General features: G+C 39.0%; 1 protein-coding gene across 7 annotated transcripts in view; it reads left to right on the plus strand.

Annotated features, from left to right (window-relative positions):
• LOC311095800 (uncharacterized protein) overlaps nt 1–17,321 on the plus strand; it is a 92,406-nt gene that overhangs the window by 24,004 nt on the left and 51,081 nt on the right. For all 7 annotated transcript variants that reach the window (XM_084134585.1, XM_084134586.1, XM_084134587.1 and 4 more), the window contains 8 exons: nt 1,687–1,862; nt 7,129–7,298; nt 11,157–11,381; nt 11,927–12,033; nt 14,148–14,348; nt 15,325–15,442; nt 16,414–16,600; nt 17,116–17,263. In XM_084134585.1, the coding sequence (XP_083990711.1) occupies nt 1,687–1,862; nt 7,129–7,298; nt 11,157–11,381; nt 11,927–12,033; nt 14,148–14,348; nt 15,325–15,442; nt 16,414–16,600; nt 17,116–17,263 (1,332 nt within the window). The remainder of the gene's footprint in view (nt 1–1,686; nt 1,863–7,128; nt 7,299–11,156; nt 11,382–11,926; nt 12,034–14,147; nt 14,349–15,324; nt 15,443–16,413; nt 16,601–17,115; nt 17,264–17,321) is intronic.

Here is a 17,321-nt window from a genome sequence, read left to right on the forward strand (position 1 = left end):
GTATGTACATGTTTTCATTTTTGAGAGAATAATGTTTATGCATGGATATTGAAAAAACTAAAAACTAAAATTTCTGAAATAAGGCCATAAAACACATAGTAAATATGTGTCAATAAGACTTTTGACTAATGGTTGTCCTCGCCTAGAATTTTTTCTTCAAAATTATGTGAAAATAGTCTTGCTTTATCGTTCACATAAAACCATACATTGATTTAAATTGATGTAAAACAGGTTTTGCTTGGAAAGCCAATATGCGAGGGGGGCGTGAACGAGGAGTGGTTTACACCTGAGAAATACAATGTCCCACCCACTCTGCATAATGAGCCATTCATTCAGGTGTGAAACTGACTGAGCCACAATGCAAGGACAAAAGATATATTTAGAAGAAGACTTATATTGACCATTTAAATTTAACTTCTGGCAAAGAAGTTGACGATAGGCTATTGACTCGCGATCTTCGCAGTAGGTTAGTGAACGCACCGGAGAAATGCACATTTATTAGGCTACATAGTTTTTTGTTTTGGATGGTTTTGTTTAGAACCAGCTTTCTGTAAATATATTTCACATTTTTTAGACATGTGAGGCGAGTAGGCTACGGTCTGGTTCATGATGATCTCCAGTTCAAGCACCTTATGTTGTGATTGCTAGCCTATATTTACTTTAAATCCAGGAAATTTGTTAATGAAAAAAATATTAAAATTAAGATACAATTGATACAAAACGAAATTTGTTTTAAAGAAAGGATTTGTACTTTCTGTTTTGAGGTCTCTGTGAAAGTTTGAAAGTCTTTTAGTGCTTTTTTTTAGAGCGCTCGCGTCCATAATGGAGAACTGTCACGTAATATTGTTTTTTGCCAGCTGTGGTAAACAGCGCGCATCTATGCCGTTCATTCATTCATAAACAGAAACCCGAGAAGGAAAAACTTACTAGTATTCCTCAGCTCGTATTCCTCATTATTCCTCTGCGAGACGTTGTAAACAAGTAATGTTCTGAATAAACTTGTGTTTTGGTTTTCTCGAGCTGATGGGGGCGTTCACAGGTTTGCTTGGATTACCTCAGCCATTTGCGTTTGAATAGCGCGCGCTCTCCGTGGGCGGTGTCACATTACATTTGAATTAGCTCTAATGAGGTCGACTGGAATCGCTCTCTTTTAATACAGATTTCACAAGATGAGAATATTTGTTTTTTATATAAATTACTTCATTTAAAAGAAGAGATTTCAAGCTTCATAAAGACATATCTCACGTGCCTGTGTGAGAAGTATTCGCTGAGTTATGATTCATTTTCGGACGCGTTTCAGAATGGACTTCACTGGCAGAGAGAAGGCAGAACTCGCTTCGTGTTTATTTTTCTTTATTTGGCAAAAAGCACAACACTTTGTTTTTATTGTGAGTATACACAAAAATAATACACATTTAACAGAATCGATTGATGTATGAAACTCCTATGGAAAATCAAAGTCAACAGAGTATTTATGAGTTCCTTTTACACTGATAAAAAAAAAGCAAGCTGGTAACGCCGGCGATACCGTCGACCTCAGGGGGTTAAAGACGAAACAATATATAGAAGTTTCATGTTAAAACAACATTTATTTTATACAAAATATATATTTTACATGGAGATGCTTGAAAATTTGTCAGTAACACTAAGTTTTTAACATTTGCTTGTTCTGTGTTCCCGGATCAGCTGCCGTTCATCGAGGCGGCCCTGAGGAACCACTACGGGATCAGGGACAGCCGGGAGCTGGGTCACGGGCCCCTGGGTTGTCTGGTGAATTACACGCAGCGGCAGAAAGATCTGAGCGGGGACGCCGCTGCCAGTGTCGTGCGCTACGAGTGTCCTCTGATGCCCGACGGGTCCGGGTGAGCCTGAGGCTGCTGTACCAGCGAGATCAATCACAATCAAACCGCACGCGATCTGGCAAAGGCTGCGATTATTTTTACACACACACACACACACACACACATATCCATCTGAACACCAGAGGGCGTCTCACACACACACACACACACACATATCCATCTGAACACCAGAGGGCGTCTCACACACACACACACACACACACACACACACACAGATATATCCATCTGAACACCAGAGGGCGTCTCACACACACACACACACACACACACACACACACACACACACACACACACACACACATATCCCTCTGAACACCAGTCTCACACACACACACACACACACACACACACACATATCCCTTTGAACACCAGAGGGCATCTCTCTCACTCACACACACACACACATATCCCTTTGAACATCAGAGGGCATCTCTCACTCACACACACACACACACACACATATCCAGCTGAACACCAGAGGGCGTCTCACACACACACACACACACACACACACACACACTCCATCTGAACATCAGAGGGCATCTCTCTCACACACACACACACACACACATACACACACACACACACACATACACACATATCCCTCTGAACACCAGTCTCTCACACACACACACACACACACACACACATATCCCTTTGAACATCAGAGGGCATCTCTCTCACACACACACACACACATATCCATCTGAACACCGGAGGGCGTCTCACACACACACACACACACACACACACACACACACACTCCATCTGAACACCGGAGGGCGTCTCACACACACACACACACACACACACACACACACACACACTCCATCTGAACATCAGAGGGCATCTCACACACACACACACACTCCATCTGAACATCAGAGGGCATCTCTCACTCACACACACACACACACACTCCATCTGAACATCAGAGGGCGTCTCACACACACACACACACACACACACGCTCCATCTGAACATCAGAGGGCATCTCTCTCACTCACACACACACACACACACATATCCATCTGAACACCAGAGGGCGTCTCACACACACACACACACACACACATCCATCTGAACACCAGAGGGCGTCTCTCTCTCTCACTCACACACACACACACACACACACATATCCATCTGAACACCAGAGGGCGTCTCACACACACACACACACACACACACACACACACACTCCATCTGAACATCAGAGGGCGTCTCTCTCACTCACACACACACAGACACACCACATATCCCTCTGAACAACAGACTCTCACACACACACACACACACACACCAGTGATGCGCGGGTCAATGTATAAACAACCCGCACCCGACCGACGTTTTCAACTAACCCGCCCGCTACTCGGACCGCAAAAAAAGAAAAAGAAAATATTGTTCCCGACCCGCTTCCTGACCCGCATTTTTTAAAAGTAGCCTAGTAAATGCTCATCGTTGCGTCGTTGGAAAAAAAGAAAGAATATATTCTAATTTTGTCAAGAATTATAAAAAATCGTCAATAAGCTCATAATTTGTACTACAGTAGTCTAAATGTTTAGTTTTAACAACAATTTTAAAAAGCTGGTTATGTCTATTGTGATGTTTCTGTGCAAGTTCAGCAGACAGTGGTTCGGGTTTGTTCCGATCAGAGCTCGTGAGTGGAGAGCGCATTTATTCCGCTCCGCTCGTTCATTCCGCAGGGTCGCTCGCTCAACCCAGAATGGCCTGTTGGTTCGAAAATATGTGGAATAAGGGCTGCCTCCGACTAATTATTTATTTTTCTAGTCGACTAGTAGTTGTTCATTTAAGCCATTCGTGGACAAATCGCCCCTTTATATTAATTTAATTACTTAAATAGGCCATAGCCTACAGGATAATAAGCGTTATGACCGCACGCATAAAGCTTGCCACAAAGAACCGGTTAAAGTAATGATTATGAATGTGTCTAAATTAGCAAGGAGACATTTAATTGTTTAGTAATAAACTGGTGTTTTCTGTGTTGCTGCAAAGATGAAGTTGACAATTCGGACTCGCCATGAACGCCAGAGAGAAATGCACATTTCATTACATAATCAGAGAGTAGCCTATTTCTTTTGGTTTTAATATTTTCGTTTAAAAGTAGACATTTCAAGCTTTCTGTAATATATAGCCTATATTTCTCAAATCTGTGAGGCACAAGCTGAGTTTCGGCACCCTACAGTTCACATGCAATGCAAGTGATCGTGCTGGCGCCTTATTACATTGCCTGCTATATATTTGCTTCTTATTCATTAAATGCAGGCAATTGATTGATGAAACATTGATCAAAATTAAGATACAATTTATACAAAACAAAAATCTTTTAAAAAGAGTTTTCTATAAAACGAAACTTAATGAAGTCGTCAAAATCATGTTTTACCAAAAACAGCGCCGTTGCTAGGAGGGTGCCAGCGCCTCTGCCTTCAGCGCCTCTGCCTCGCGAGTGGATGATAGCCCTGAAGACGCCTAGCAATGATGTACCTTTAGTGGTAGAATACCTTTAGTTAAGTTATACCTTAAGAGTCTTCGTAGCGCACTAAGAGACAATGTTATCGTGAAAATGCAGCCCAGGTATGATGCGTATGATGCGTAATGGAGATTCCAAAGCGCTCTTCTTTGGTCAGAACCATGGAGAGCGATCGCGGATAGGTTAACAATGCAACAAAATATTTAAAGAGCATCAAGCTATTAAAATCTATATTATGTATACGCACAGATAATATAACAGTAGGCTATATTAGTCAATATTTTTTTATTAAGGTAAGAAGTGATTGAACGTTTTTTATTTTTTATTTAACGTTTTTAATTTAAGGCCCACCCACAATTGGTCTGGTCGTGCCAGTTTTGTGGCTATCAAATGTGTAAATAGCATCGCAAGAAGTACACATGACAAAGCCAGCACTTTGGTCATCATCTTTCATTATTTCGGCAAATGTCTCCCACACTCCCACAGCTTCCACTCCCCAGTATTCACCTTTTCTCTTGCCGCCTCCATCTCTACCTGCAGACTGAGCTCGTGCGTCATCGTACTTCTTGCCAGTTATTCAGCCAATAAAGTGTAGGCCTATGTATTTCATTGAAAATTGTGTCTAGTACTATATAAATTACAAAGGTTTAATTGGCATCTTTATTTCAAACGACCCGAATATCATTACCCGCGGGTGACCGCAGGCACCCGCTCATTTTGGATCAACCCGCGCATCACTGACACACACATTGCCATCTGAACACCAGAGGGCGTCTCTCTCACTCACACACACACACACACAGACACACCACATATCCCTCTGAACACCAGACTCTCACACACACACACACACATATCCATCTGAACACCAGAGGGCGTCTCACACACACACACACAGACACACCACATATCCCTCTGAACACCAGACTCTCACACACACACACACATATCCATCTGAACACCAGAGGGCGTCTCACACACAGACACACCACATATCCCTCTGAACACCAGACTCTCACACACACATATCCCTCTGAACACCAGAGGGCGTCTCACACACACACACACACACACACACACACACACATATCCATCTGAACACCAGAGGGCGTCTCACACACACACACACACACAGACACACCACATATCCCTCTGAACACCAGACTCTCACACACACACACACATATCCTTCTTAACACCAGAGGGCGTCTCACACACACACACACAACATATCCCTCTGAACACCAGACTCTCACACACACATATCCCTCTGAACACCAGAGGGCGTCCCACACACACACACACACACACACACATATCCATCTGAACACCAGAGGGCGTCTCACACACACACACACACACACACACACACACACACACACATATCCATCTGAACACCAGAGGGCATCTCACACACACACACACAGACACACCACATATCCCTCTGAACACCAGACTCTCACACACACACACACATATCCATCTGAACACCAGAGGGCGTCTGACACACACACACACACAAACACACCACATATCCCTCTGAACACCAGACTCTCACACACACACACACACACACACACATATCCATCTGAACACCAGAGGGCGTCTCACACACACACACACACACAGACACACCACATATCCCTCTGAACACCAGACTCTCACACACACATATCCCTCTGAACACCAGAGGGCGTCTCACACACACACACACATATCCCTCTGAACACCAGAGGGCGTCTCACACACACACACACACACAGACACACCACATATCCCTCTGAACACCAGACTCTCACACACACACACACATATCCATCTGAACACCAGAGGGCGTCTCACACACAGACACACCACATATCCCTCTGAACACCAGACTCTCACACACACATATCCCTCTGAACACCAGAGGGCGTCTCACACACACACACACACACATATCCCTCTGAACACCAGAGGGCGTCTCACACACACACACACACACACCACATATCCCTCTGAACACCAGACTCTCACACACACACACACACATATCCATCTGAACACCAGAGGGCGTCTCACACACAGACACACCACATATCCCTCTGAACACCAGACTCTCACACACACACACACACATATCCATCTGAACACCAGAGGGCGTCTCACACACAGACACACCACATATCCCTCTGAACACCAGACTCTCACACACACATATCCCTCTGAACACCAGAGGGCGTCTCACACACACACACACACACACACACATATCCCTCTGAACACCAGAGGGCGTCTCACACACACACACACACACCACATATCCCTCTGAACACCAGACTCTCACACACACACACACATATCCCTCTGAACACCAGAGGGCGTCTCACACACACACACAGACACAGCACATATCCCTCTGAACACCAGACTCTCACACACATACACACACACACACACTAGAGATGCGCGGTTGGCGGTTACAGCCGCGGGTGAACCGCGGATCGGGCGGATGACGTGACGAAAAATAATATTTTAATTAAATTCGGGCGGGTGGCGGGCGGCTGAACCAATCAAATGAAAAATATATGTATACACCAATCAGCAATAATAGACACTCAGGGGGCTACCACAGAAACCGAAAATTCTCGGGCCAGCAGCATGTGTCCACATTTCAATCTTAACCATTCTATTTCATCAGAAACGATCTGAAAACAGAGCTTTAAGTGTAAAATACCGAACTTGTCCTTTAAACTGTCCTTCATAAGACCCTGTTGATATAAGTGTGTGTGTTCTCAGGGAGTGTGTGTCAGATACGGTGGGTCTGCTGGGCGAGGTGAGCCGGCATCAAGCGTGTGTGTGTCTGCGCTCGGCGCCTCTTCTGCAGGATCTGCAGGAATGGAGTCAGTGGGAGCTGGTGTTTCGGCCCAACCTCGGCCCGATCAAGGACTTCATCGACAAGCACTGTGGTGGGTCGGCTCGCACACGCACGCTGCTGCTTTTTGTTATTTATGTTTATTTTGATCATTCATATGTGACCCTGGACCACAAAATCAGTCACATGGGTAATTTTTTTTTAAATTGAGATGTATGTATCATCTGAAGGCTGAATAGGCTTTCCATTAATGTCTGGTTTGTTAGGATAGGACAATATTTGGTCGAGATACAACTATTGTAAATCTGGAATCTGAGGGTGCAAAAAAATCAAAACATTGAGAATCTCCTTTAAAGTTGTTCATTTATGTTCTCGATTGTGCTGCATTCACTCACAGATATAAATGTTTTATTATATTTACGGTGGGAAATTTACTAAATATCTTCAAGGAACATGATCTTTACTTAATATCCTAATGATTTTTGGCATAAAAGAAAAATCTATAATTTTGACCAATAACATGTATTGTTGGCTATTGCCACAGATAAACCCGTGCGACTCGAGACTGGTGACGTGATCCAGGGTCACAGAGGACAATCATATAGTATTTTTCAGTGTACATAGTGCTCAATGCAATCACAAAGTGTCTTTACAAATACAAATATGTACAATAAATATAAATTGTACTCCAGATTTGTTAAATTGTTTCAAAGTATAATTATTTATTTAAAAAAAAAAAAAAAAAAAAAAGGAAAAGTTAAATAAAATATTTTTTTAAATTAATAAGGGTAAAAAATAATGAAAAATAAAATAAATAAATAAAAAGGTTACTATGCATCCAGAGAGAGAACATGTGTATAAGCATGCTTCTTATTCTTGCTCAATGCAATCACAAAGTGTCTATACAAATACAAATATGCACAATTACCTAATTTGTTTTAAATATAAATTGTTCTTCAGATTTGTTAAATTGTTTCAAAGTATAAAATAAAATTAAAATTAAAAATAAGGAAAAGTTAATTAAATAAAAAATTAATAAGGGTAAAAAATAAATAAATAAAAAAGGTAATTATGTACATCCAGGGAGAGAACATGTGTATAAGCTTCTTAAAGAAATACATCGACCCAAGAGTAAAAACTCTGATGTTCAGTTGTATAAAACCAATATGACATTTGCAGTATATGTGCTGATATTGGGAAAAGAGCACTCTTATTTGTGTGATGTTGCTTAGCTAGATCATATAGAAATTTAAGTATATAAACTCATACTTGGTAATGTCAGCATCCTACATCGTTAAAACTAGGGATGCATGGTATATCGGCCACCATATCGGTATCAGCTGATATATGATAATTTTTAGTGTTATTGTTATCGGCCTGATAAGAAAATTTGGCCGATATATTAAAGCTGATAAATAATGTATTATCTCCTTCAGCTGAGACACTTCAGATGCCACTGTTCAACATGATGGGTTTGAATTGCTTGAAATATGATTGAATCACTTAAAAAAGGAAAATATAGTTCAGTGCAACATGTAGTCATATAGTCTACATAAAATTATAATGAGAACATTGTTATTATTGTGTGTGGGACATGATGAGACTTTTGTTTTTATAATCAGGCTCTCAAACATTTTATAAAAAATTGGATTTAGATTTATCGGCCAATACAGCGGTTATTATATTTCTATGTGATCTAGCTAAGCAATATCTTTCTAGCTAAGTGCTCTTTTCTCGAATATCAGCACAATTGCAAATGCAATATTAATTTTATACTACAGTTCAATAACCAAGTTAAAATTGCGAGCTACATTTTAGACACAGGTTTGTCTGTTTTTGCTCTGTTTTGCCAATGGAAATAGTTCCGAACACAGTTAGCAGAAACACACATATTTCAGTATTCAAGATATTATTTTTTAAAATAATAAAAAATTATTTTTTTATATTTTTTATATTTTAACATCAGTTGTAATTGATGTTAACTAAGCTGTTAGATGTCAAAATAATTGTATCCCTTAAAACTCATATTTGATCACTAAAATTACATATATTTAAAAAAAAATTATTCATGCTTTAAAATATCTTGAATGTAACTCGACACCCTTGCCTCATTTAGTATTCACAGCTCTATGAATATGCAAATGAGCCCCACCTCCACTCACTCACTCAGCTCAGAGATCCACTGGTTGACGATCACACGTTGATCTGATTGGTTACAAGGTAGTTTGTGACGTCAGAAACACCAGCGATTTCAAAGCGTGTTTTTGAGGCTGTCTTTGGTTCACTGCAGTTTTAAGGCCCTTTCACACCGGATGTGTAACGAAAAAGCGAAATGAAAAAGCGAATAGTTCGTGTGCGAATAGTTCGCATCAAAACCATTCAAATCAGCCGCGACGCGAATTTGCGACGTCTGTGACGTTCAGAGAGCTTCAACATTCCAAAACTTTCGTGCGAATCGCGCCGACAGCTGAGAAAACATCATCATCATCATCATCATCATCCAGTGAAGACGAGCTTTTCATTTTATTTAAAAGACAGAAAAGAAGGTTTTGGGTGCAACCAATCTTACAGAACAGAGAGTCTGAAGGGGAGTGTGCTTATGTCCACAGTTTTTTTGCGTCTTCAACTAAACACAGTGCGTTTTGTAATGTCACTACACATTACATGTAACACACGAAGTAAGTAAGTTAAAAATCATTCGACTAGAAACTGTAGATATCACACAAAGAATGTATAGTATACTAAAAGCAGCCCTAAATAGTCTCACTACATTTTGTTACGTGTTCAAAATAAACTCTACCTTTGACGATAATAGTGTTAGCTTTCTATCCCAGATGTAGTTTGGCCTGCTAGCCTACACAGCACAGGACTATACAACCACTAAAACTATCACACAACACACTCACAGTCGTGATAATAACCGAGTTGGTTGGCAATGCTACGCCACACATTGTCTTTCAAATCGTTGTCCTTGTAGTATATGATTGGCTGAAGCCTTTTCTGTCGCCGCAAAAGTAAAAAAAAAAATCGAAATCGAAGCGAATTCGCGTTCGGTGTGGAAGCGCTCATTACACACACAGCTGATCAAAAAATAAACCCATCGCGCGAATTATTCATGCGTCAAAATCGCGTCCAGTGTGAAAGGGCCTTTAAGGAGGAAATACTCAGCAATGGAGTCGACTTATGAATTTACACATGGTTTGTCTTAAAGCACATTAAAAACACCACATAGACACATAAACAACATTAAAAGCTGGATTATCACCACAGGGGGACTTTAACTAAGTACTGCACAGAATATGAAAGTCTTCTCTATGACAAGATTCAAGCACAAAAACACGCTTATCGTCTAATAATTGTAATCGTCAAAATCCCAGTAAATATCTAGATGTCATTTTTTGTCAGTATTGGGGATAAATGTCTTGTTTCCTGTTGGTTCTGTTGTAAAGTTTTCTTTCATCGAAGCAGAGACCAGTGAGACAGTTGGGATCGCGTTCAATGGAAGTTATTCTTTATTGAGAACTCCGCTGTGCGTTGCTGTAGAACTTCCAACATGATCTAACTCTAATACAGTATGCATTGTAGTTATATACATTCCAAGGGGGAGGGATAACATAGAGGTGGAGATTCTGAACAAAGCATGCAAATTAAGTATACAGGTTAAGGTAACACCCTAGACTGAGGGTCTGGCCAATCCTAATTCAATCAGCATAAGGCTCCAAGAGCCATTTGGGTCCGAAAGCCATTTGCAGAACAAAAGGTGAGATTCTCAGTGAATCATTCGTGTGCTAATCCCATCAGTCTGACAATAAGGAGAGAACAGAAAATGCAACTTTGCTGAGATCTTAACCTTAAAAGATTCTTTACCATGATGTTATGTACAGAAGCATATTTGAAATATATTCTTAAATTTGTAACCCTTCAGTTCTCACTGCAAACATCATTTACCCAGGTAAGACGGAGCTGCTGGCTCTCGAGGTTTCTCCCGGTGTCTTGCTGAGAGTCACCACCGACACGAGCGACAAGCACTTCTCAGAGTCGGCACAGGCTCTGGACCCGGTCGGCACCGCTGGTCACCTGGTCTCCATTGTGGTGTCTGATGGGATACCGAACACGCCCACGGCGCTCTTAGCCAATCACATGGAGAGTGCGCTGAACCTCGCAGTTGCACAAGAAGGTAGGAGGAGCTTTTCTCACGTCTTGTTTGCAATAGGGCTGTGACAATCCCCTGATGTCACAATGTGTAAATGAATAGTCTTGGACTTGGTGATGAAACCCAAAGCACAGGACAATAGAGACGCCAGAATAACAATATTTATGATTCTGAAGCTAAAAATACAGAATTATTTTAGCCGAATATGTTTGCACTCTTTCACTGACTAGATATATTTAAAATAATGTAGGACACTTTTTACTGGTAACATCAGACATTATCAGGAGCCACAAATATTCCCCCATTGCATTATTATACATTATATTCAACGTTTTATATATAGGAGTTTAATGTAGTACTGACACTAAATTTGACTTTTTTCTCACACAGTAATTTTTTAACTATCCACGATACATATTGTTGCATTATTGTATTGCGATATATTTTGACACGATATATTGTTACAGCCCTATTCTGCAGTGGTTTGTTTATCTTGTCTGTAACACATTATCTCTGCCAGTGATTTAATGTTGGACTCATGTCATGTTTGCATTCTCGTTTGGAAACAGCAATAGCGCCCGGGGAAGATGAATACTCGTACGGCGGCGTGGCTCGGTTTGTGCTCGAATGCATCGCTAAGATGCCCACCAGAATCTGCAAGGAACTACTGCAGCAGGTAAAGAGCCAAATCAGTCAAAATCTGGAAGAAACCAACTTTCACTGTGCATTACAAAACAAATATTGTTTCCAGTACAAATATCTAAACAGATACATTAAGATATTAACTTGAGAATTAAAAAATCTCAAGTTATAAAGCGTTGTTTTCTAAAAACTATCAAAATGAAGTCTGTGATTAAAACAAACACAAATATCTGTTAATAGGGTCAGAAAAAAGGTTGTTTTCACATTAGATTATTCAAGTCATCTGGTTCAATCATTTTCATATCGCAGAAAAATAAATATCGCAATGTCAGTTTTTTCCAATATCATGCAGCCCTAGTTATAATTATAATTATATCCTATTATAAGTAATTGCAACCAAAGTTAAAATTCATTATAATATTTGCAAATTCCTTGTTGCGTCTGAAATTAGTTGCTTGTCAGTGTTTTAATGCATTATACTTTCTAGGGGTGAATTGATAAGTATTATAATGCATTATAACTGTGGGTATTATTATTCATAGGATCATACAATGCATTATAAGGCATGATTGTGTAAAAAATACTTTTATTATGCATTATATATGAAGGCTTTGAGTAAAATGTTACTGATATATTTAAACTCTGTTAATATCTTCAGTCGTTTTGCTTCTTCTCCAGTAAATGTATCTTGATTTATGAATGTTTAGATGTTTGTTCTGGAAAACAAGACAGAAACACTGAGGAAGAACATCATTTATTGCAGAGTCAATGCTGAAGAAGTATTGTTCATTCTCAGTTCATGTTCACTAAGGTAGTTAACTAATGTTATCTAATGAACCTCATAGTACAGTGTTACCAATATTGCTAGGCGAAGATCATTTTCCCATCATCACTGGGATGTTAGACGAGACGTCTCGTGGGTGGGAACCAGAGGCTCTCGAGGCGGGAGAAAGTCTTGTATCTAGGTTGTTGTCATGACAACCGTTGCCGAGTGTCATTCTTCGAGGGTTAGAGGTTCAGTCTCCTGTCACATCATTAGTCTCAAGCCCCTTTCTTCATTCCCATAATGATCCCACTCTCCCTGCTGGATAGTTGGTTTATGATTAGCCTTAGGCTGGCACTCGGCAGCTAATTTCTGATTGGATGAGTCATGTTGTGTTTTGCTGCTTGGCTATAAATGACCTAAAGTTGCAAAGTCCCCCTGTAGTCAATAATTGTATCTTTTAAAACTCATCTTTGATCAACAAAATATGTAAACGTTTTTTCCTTGAAAATAGGAAGACAAGGTAGTTTGTGACGTCAGAAACACCAGCGATTTCAAAGCGTCTTATGAATTTACACATGGTTTGTCTTAAAGCATATTAAAAACACCACATGGACACATAAACAACATTAAAAGCTGGATTTACACCACAGGGGGACTTTATTAAATGAAACCTTATTGTAAAGTGTTACCAAATATTCTTTAAAAGTAAATTTAACACTTTATTTTACAGTGTCATTGTTACACGTTACATGTAGTTACTGAAGTTATAATAACTATAAATTATGCATAATTACATGCAACTAACCCTAAACCAAACCCCATTACTAACCCTATAATATGTAGATGTAGTCAGTTATTAATACTCAGTGCTTAAGTTAGGGTTAGACAATAAAGTGCAACTCACTTTAAGATAAGGTTTCACTTGTTAACATTAGTCAATGCATGAACTAACATTAACAATGAACAATATATATATATATATTCACAGCTTTTATTAAGCTTTGTCAATGTTCATGTTTGTGTTAGTTCACAGTGCAATTACTAATGCAATCTTATAGTAAAGTATTTCCATGAATCTAACTCACTTTTTAAGGTTAGCTTTTTATTATTTTGTATTCCAGTGTGTTCTTTTGTTTTTTGTACGCTTTTCATTTCTATCTGTGTATTGTCAGATAATTTAGCTTTTTTTAAGCATCAACTCACTTAATTAATCACTTAAATAAACAAGACTTAATATCTTATGTCATTTTACTCATCTAGTAAATGCATCTTGATTTAAGAATTTCTAGATATTTGGACTGGAAACAAGACAAAAATACTAAGAAAAGCATTTTTGCAGTGTGTGTTTTTATGATTTGGTGTGTTTTGCTTGTTTTGTGCAGGTGTTCTTGGAGCCGCTCTCTAAAGTGCTCGGTCAGGCCAAATCTAAAGCTCTCCTGCTGGACGCTGCCCGCTCAGACTCGCGTCACCTGATCAAACTGCATCAGATGGGCCTTCTTCTGGGAATAACCGAGTGGAGAGGAGACTTCAACAGCAAACTGCTTTCTCCAGCTCGTCCCGAAGCGCCCGCACAAGTCAAGAAGGTCCGAGTTCACTTCTAGTTTCCTTAATCAGAACCTCGTTTCAAACTGGACACCAAAACTCGGCTGTTTCAAACACTGTTTTAACTTTTGGTGTCTTTACAAATGCGCACTGTATTAAATGTTTATTAAATACAGTAACTGTTCTCGAAATACATTCGAAATTGCTGTATGACTGCGATTCAATTCAATTAATATATGCGCTGCATTTTTTAGTGTGAAGCGCAAAACTGTGTAATTGCGCAAATACAATTTTTTTTTATTTTACAATGAAATATTATATATATATATATATATATAGAGAGAGAGAGAGAGAGATTAAAAAAAGGTTATAAAGGTTATTAAATACAGTAACTGTTCTCATCTCATTACGAGGACGGATGCATCGAAATTAAACCGAAATTGCATTATGGCTGTGATTTAATTAAATTAATATATGCGCTGCATGTTTCAGTGTGAAGCGCAAATCTGTGTTTATTTACACATGAGCAGCTCATTTAAGTTAAGCTTTAATATGCATTTTTCTTAAATACTCTTTTTTTTTGTACAATGGAACATTACAGATATTTTTTTTTTTAGCAATTTAATAATTATTATTATTTATCAATAATAATAATAAAATTTAGTTGTAGTATTATTTCTACTGTTATTTACAGCCATTCTGATATATATAAACGCAACATTTTGGACAAATTGTGCAGTACTACAAGAAAGCACAGCAAACCTGGATTTATTTAAATCGCATTTTAAGTCTCAATTGCAAACTTTATCACAGAAATCATGCATCTCTAATTTAAAGTCATAAATGATAACCTGCAGACAATGCAAAAGCAATTCAACACAACTATATAAGTATAACGATATATGTTTTTGCCTTGACGCTGCTTCTGAATGGCGTTACAGGAAGCATGTGAAGTGACTGAATGAGAATATGTTCAGATTTAGGGTTTGTTCATCAAACACCTTCCAATCTCTGCAGTTTGTGGTGGAGGACTCGATGAGCGACATGTCGTCAGTGGTGAGTCTGAATGAGATGGAGAACGATGAGCAAATGCTCAGCTCTTCGTCCAGCAGCCCGAGAGGAGCCCGACTGCAGGGTGAGCGTCACTCGCTTCTCAGTCAGATAAGCGTCATGTTTGGGATATGTGTGGAACACTGTTGGGTAAAGCACATGACAAACCTGCAGCTGTGCAGTTGCAGGAGTTTAATTAAAGACTCTGAGCTTCTGTTGTTTAATTTTACTGCAAACCTTAAAAATGAAATAAAAGAACAATACAAAATAGGGATTAGCGTGTAGGATCATATGGCTTAAAAATGAAAGATAGACAATAAAAAAGTGCTAAAAATGTGCAGAAGAATATGATTTAAATGACGTAAATTAATGATAAAAGTGATAGAAATGTGTAGAAAAATTTCTTAAAAATTAAATAAAAAAAAACAATAAAAGTGCTAAACGTGTGTAGGAAAATATGGTATAAAATAAGAATAAAAAGTGATAAAATGTAGAAAAATATGGCGTAAAAATTAAATAAAATAATAAGAATAAAGTGATAAAAGTGTGTAGAAAAATATGGCTTAACTATTATATAAAATAACAATAAAACATATGTAGAAAATATGGCTTAAAATGAAATGAACAATAAAAATGTGATAATGTATTGAAAAAGAGGTTAAAATGTAATAAAAGAACAATAAAAAAGCTATTAAAAATGTTTATCAAAATATGGTTTAAAATTAAATAAAAGAACAATATATATATTTTTTTTAAAGTGTAGGAAAATACTTCCAAATTAAATAAAAGAAAAATAAAAAGGTGTTAAAATGTATATCAAAATATGCTTTAAAATGAAATGAAAGAACACATTTTTAAAGTGGAATAAAAGAACGATAAAAAATGTAAAAAATGTGTAGAAAAATATTGTTCAAAATGAAATGAACTATAATAAAGTGTTAAAATGTGTAGAAGAATATGGTTTAAAATTAAATAAAAGAACAATAAAAAGGTGACAATGTGAAGAAAACTGGCCCCTTTTAAAGCCCTTTTTTCTTCTGAAATGACTTCATTCAGACAGTGAAGATGATGATGAAGATGATGAAGAGGAGCAGATGTTCGAGCTGCTGTCTGAGGACAATGCAGAGGCAGACAGCAGTGATGAAGAGGAGGAGGGCAGAGAAAACTCCACTACTGATGATAAACCAGAGGAAGAAGAGGAGGAAGAGCTCGATCAGCACAGAGCCATCATAGAGGACATCAGGTGCGTTCAGCTCACGAAGCTCGAGTGCAGTCGCACGCTCGACCGCTGCTAATTAGTGGTGGAACCGCTCACAAAATTCATGGTTCGGATCATTTACGGTTTTTAGCCGCGGATTGGATCATTTTTCGGATCAGCAAAAAAGAGAAACGATATATATATTGGGGGGGGGGGAATAAAGTTCAAACATTATTAAAGCCAAGTGAACAGTCAGTAATAAAATAAGAACAAATACACAAATTACAAGCAGAGATGAATACTAAATAACAAAGTAACAAACTCTAACAGTATTTTTAACATCTTTGTTAAAGCTAACCTTTGTTAAACGTAACCGAGAGAATGCTTGCCGAGACGGGTATTTAGACAGGTGTTTTGTGTTTATGTGTCCGTTCAAGGGAAAGAGGAATCAGTTCGGTGTTCGAGCGCCATCTGAATCATACAGTGAATCTAGGGGTCATAGGTCATCTGCGATCCGTTGCTCCCCTGCTCTGCTAACGCTGTTTGTGCTGATGTTGCAGGAAAGCTGAGTTCGGCATCGGCGTGGAGCTGAACGAGGAGGGCCAGAACCTGATGAAGAAGCAGCAGGCGAGGCTGGGCCGCAGTCTGGAGCGCCTCTCCACCGAGCTCTACAGCAAAGACACACACTTCGTCCTCGAGCTCATTCAGGTGCACACCAGCATCCTCTACTTACATTTCATCCGTTTCGTTAACAGACGAAAACGAG

The sequence above is a fragment of the Abramis brama genome, assembly GCF_963993115.1.
Source record: "Abramis brama genome assembly, chromosome: 14".
In the NCBI taxonomy this organism is placed as follows: domain Eukaryota; kingdom Metazoa; phylum Chordata; class Actinopteri; order Cypriniformes; family Leuciscidae; genus Abramis; species Abramis brama.